The sequence below is a fragment of the Erigeron canadensis genome, chromosome 2 (genome assembly GCF_010389155.1).
Source record: "Erigeron canadensis isolate Cc75 chromosome 2, C_canadensis_v1, whole genome shotgun sequence".
Lineage (NCBI taxonomy): Eukaryota > Viridiplantae > Streptophyta > Magnoliopsida > Asterales > Asteraceae > Erigeron > Erigeron canadensis.
This window is the reverse complement of record NC_057762.1, coordinates 4,985,334-4,989,888: the sequence shown is the minus strand read 5'-3', so window position 1 is coordinate 4,989,888 and position 4,555 is coordinate 4,985,334. Positions and strand designations below refer to the sequence as shown.

Here is a 4,555-nt window from a genome sequence, read left to right as displayed (position 1 = left end):
TATAGATGCAATTCACATAATAGTTATCTGATAATAAACTAAAAAGCTTATTGGTGTTGGCTAATAAATACTACATATGTCCAGCTAATAGATCTTACTTCTCAAAAGAAAAAAGAATTTCAGGGAAATGTCTTGAACTCGAGTGCCACAATATCCATTTGGTTAACACAGAGTTTATATGGTGCAAACGTCACTTAAAAGTTGATAAATGATGACAGTCTAACCAGTTTCACTATCTAACCTTCTATAATGAACAGCATGCTCATTAAGAATGTTAAATGGCCATGAATCAGAAGGTGACAAGTATTCCGCATGTAGCCTGCTCACATTTGGCTCAAGGCCACAAGCTGTCAGGGCTCGTTGGTTATGCATAAAGTTTTGTGCAAGTATGCATAGCAACCACATCCACACGGCCCCCAACATGGTTGCATTACGAACTAAACAAAGGCAGGAATTGAAATCTATCATTTTTTAGGAGCTTTTTAATATGGGCTTGTAATCTTCTATTGCACTATGTGCTTCTTTAGTTCATTTTACTCAATAACAGCCTTTTTATCCATATCCCGAATAAGTAAATCATAAGCACCAAGGACGTGTGCCCATTCATTGGTACATCATTACCCGGACAATTCTTTTAGTTGAACGTTTAAAACTGAAAAGGTAACACAAATTCTGAGGGGAAAAAAATTTACAGCAAGAATGCCATCATATTTTACTTAGAAAATGCAAGATCACATGGTGCAAATGCCTACAACCGATGCTCGCCGTTGCCACTAGACCAAACCATACAAACTAAAAAAAGAAAAAGAAACTCTGCTTTAATACTAATCTGTTCTTGGTTTTTCAGAAAGAATGTTAAATGGCCATGAATCAGAGGGTGATGGGTATCGAGGAAGTGGTTTGCTCACATTTGGTCTGAGCTTCTTTGTTACATTATCTGGAATCTTGGGTTCTGCAAAAAGCTTCGGGTCATTTTGTATGGGCAGTACAAACACAGGACCTACAACAGGGCTGCATTCCGAACTCCATAAAGACTGGGAATGAACTTTTCCGTTTATCTGACTCTGAAGCTTTTTAATATGAGTGGCTATGGCACTATTTTCCTCTTTTAGCTCATTCTTCTCTACATCAACCTGTTTATCCATATTTCAAACAACTATATTTCAACAAAACGGAGACTTATTAATTTTTATGTACATATTATCAAATACGACTGTTTTGTATAACACATTTTCCATCTTCTCTTGGTATTTATAACAGACAGACAATAATCATATTGAAAATCTAGTAAAGAACTTATCTTCATAGCTATTACATAGTTTTTTAGTTTGTTACAACAAGGAAATAAATGTTGGAACCAAGTTAGTGTGATCGTCACTGATCATCTATCAAGCCTGATATGATAATTGACGATAACTGAAATCCATATGTCTAGGTAAATATATGATGGGCGTATTTACTCTTAGAGACATAGTATAGGGTTTCCCATTAGGTGATTGTAACTAAGAGGACTAATGGTACACACATTAAACACCAGAAGGGTTGAATGTGTAAATACTAAAGGGTTGAATGTGTAATTATTCTCATTATAAATAGAGGGTAATTAACCCTAAGTTAAGGTTAATCACACACACAAAATCCCACACAAATTCGTGTGTTTACTCCTCTCTAATTCGTGCATCATGTTTCAGCCGAATTTATCATCTCATTATTACTCAATCACCTTGTTATGGGAACCCAAAATCAATAGCAATTATGCTTCAATGTTCTTACAGGTTCCACAGGACGATTGGGGATGTTTTATCACTCGAATCGAATCATGTTTATTCCAACAATAAATTCAAAGTTTAACTTTTCATATGATTCACAATGTTTATAAAAGCATTCAACTAGGATTGTTACTGTATTTCATTAGGTACATTACGAAGAGGCCATTTTGATTCTCAAGTGTAGTGACTAGTGAATAGGTAGAGCTGTGCTGAGCTGAAGATTTACAAAGTAATAATCTAAAGGTAGCAAAGTGGGTGGGTTGGGTAATGAGTCAAAATGAATAGTCTTTTAGAATGCATCTGAATAGGTCAGACCGAGTTAGGCCAACTAACAAGTGCATTACACTTCCTATTTTTTTTTTTTTTTTTTACCGTAAATAGTTAATGTGTTCTACTATATAATTACAAAAGTTACATTGTTGGAGTAATTATCTACTTTTTAATAAAGTGATCTAAATATGTTTTGTGCCAAAGTTTTGAAGCTTACATATTGAGATTCAGCTAACAGAGCAGAATTTTCTTTTTTAAGAGAGTCAACTTGAGCTATCAGGTCTCGAAGTATTCGAATGGTCTCGGTCAATGTACAAGACTTCCCCGTGTTCATAGTAGCCGGCTCTACAAGTAACAGAATAAAGCTTTTTAAGTACTAGTGTGGTCAGTGGTATATAAAAGTTAATAATCAAAATCCTGCAGGTGAACAAACATCAAAGGAAAAAGCAATACTAGAATCAAATGTCACACCTAAAGCGTTTGCGAGCTCTAGAAATAGCGCATTCATATGGTCACGTTTCGATTTCTCTCTTTCCGCTTTATGAATTTTTCTACGAACCTTTGCACCATCCTTCTTGCTTCCGTATGGTCTGTGAAAAACAACAAAAAGGCACCGATCATCACAAAACTTGGAAAATGATATGAAAATTTGTACACCATTAGTATTTTTTTAGTCGTATACTACCAAACATGCTATAAGATGTTATACCTTATAATAATGTATTAATGTGAACCGTATATAGTAGTGTACGTTAAAAAACGTTAATATACGCAAGTATACAACAACAATAACAACGACAAGACCCAAACTCTGCATGTGGGGTGTGGGGGAGGTGAGACGTAGACAGACTTGCCTCTACCCAGGGGTAGAGAGGTTGTTTCCTATACGCAACATGAATAAGATATACAAACATTGTGGTTATATCCAATAAATCGGGTAATCCTTGAGAAGATATCATTCACAACCATTCATAAGTCATAACACCATGAAAACAAGAAAGTTTACCTGCCTACTGATTTCTTCTTGGGCTTCTCCACATTTTGGTTCATAGCAGATGAGCGTTTCATCTCAAATTTGAAGTACTTACTAATTGCATATAGATAACAATATATATTGTTTTTAGATGAATATAATTGCAGATGGGGCATCTATGGAATGGGAAGATGTGTATGGAAGGAAGTTAGGACAAAATGGAGTGGCAATAATTAGGTGATCGTGTGTATGAATATGAAGAGTGTGTTTTTTTATGTAGGATGCCACACGACGGCGTGTGTCCTTAGTGAGCCCATTTGTCTATGCAACTTATATATTTAAACACGTCACCTCGTCAATGTGTTTTTTTTAGATTCCACTTTACGATAAATTTAAGACATAACATTGGAACGTACGCACGAGTTTTTTTTTTATATATAATAATTTTTTATTATTTGTGTAGTGCTTATGTAAAAATTGTAAGTGATTATAAATATTTAGACATATTATTTGGTGTGTGTGGCTGTTTTATAAATACATCGTGCATATGATCTCGTCTTAATATCTTATTCTTAATTTTAGACACAACTAGTTATCGTACCCGCGCAGGCGCGCATTGCCGCGGGTACGTTTTCTACACGACAAAATTTTAGACTCAAGTTTATGTTAAATATTCGAACTAAAAAATAAAAAAGACAATTAAACATGTAACAATAACAATAAAATTTTTTTATAAGTGTTATAAGATGTACAAAAACATAAACAATAACTATATTGAGTAATATTTTAAATATAATATAAACTTTTAAACAGTAAAATTGTAACCATATGAAAGTTATTTGATAAAAACATGAGAACCCAAAAATTAGTCAAGAAAATAAAAATGAAAACTTTAATGTAGGGCAAATTTAAAAACGTTATATATTTAAGGAAAATAATAATGACAGTCCAAATGGTTGTCATTAAGGGCTTATTACATGCATAAAAAGTAGTACTTTATACATCAATAACCGCCCTCCTGAATTTTCATAAGACAAAGTACAAACTTTAATGCATCAAATTAATTAATACTGACATCCCTAAGGACTTTCATTAACAAAACTCTTTATTTAAAAAGTAAAATCGTAATCATGTGAAAGTTATTTGATGAAAACGTTAGAACCTAGAAATTCAGTGTCAAGAAAATAAAAACGAAAACTTTGATGTGGGCAAATTTAAAAACGTTATGTATATAAAAGACGAATAAAAATAGTCAAACCAAATGTTTAAAAGCAAAATCGTGACGAGGTGAAAGTTATTTGATGAAAACATTAGAACCCAGAAATTCAGTGTCAAGAAAATAAAAAACGAAAACTTTGATGTGGGACAAATTAAAAAACGTTATGCTTTCACTCACTGAGAAGTGAAAACCTGTGACTAGATCGTCCTGAAGACGGATGCGACAGGAAGAATATTAGCTAATGTCCCTCAGCAGGATGCCTCACACGGAACCAATCGACCGGTATATAAAAAGACGAATAAAAATAGTCAAACCAAATGTTTA

The 4,555-nt window shown here is 33.6% G+C and overlaps 1 protein-coding gene across 1 annotated transcript; it reads right to left on the bottom strand.

Annotated features, from left to right (window-relative positions):
* Positions 1 to 673: 673 nt before the first annotated feature.
* LOC122589527 (protein IRON-RELATED TRANSCRIPTION FACTOR 3-like) lies at positions 674 to 3,270 on the bottom strand. Its single transcript, XM_043761825.1, has 4 exons — positions 3,046 to 3,270; positions 2,511 to 2,629; positions 2,257 to 2,384; positions 674 to 1,133 (listed from the first exon to the last, which is right to left on the bottom strand). Exons 1-4 carry the CDS (start codon positions 3,186 to 3,188, stop codon positions 825 to 827), a joined length of 699 nt encoding a protein of 232 aa, XP_043617760.1. The 5' UTR covers positions 3,189 to 3,270; the 3' UTR covers positions 674 to 824.
* Between the last annotated feature and the right edge of the window lie 1,285 nt (positions 3,271 to 4,555).

What these genes read in the sequence shown, in the direction of transcription:
- LOC122589527 (XM_043761825.1), bottom strand. Translation starts at nt 3,188, where the DNA reads ATGCCCCATCTGCAATTATATTCATCTAAAAACAATATATATTGTTAT. An exon ending in AGAGCTCGCAAACGCTTTAG is followed by an intron (nt 2,385 to 2,510) that starts GTGTGACATTTG and finishes TGTTACTTGTAG; the next exon opens with AGCCGGCTACTATGAACACG. An exon ending in TGTTAGCTGAATCTCAATAT is followed by an intron (nt 1,134 to 2,256) that starts GTAAGCTTCAAA and finishes ATGGATAAACAG; the next exon opens with GTTGATGTAGAGAAGAATGA.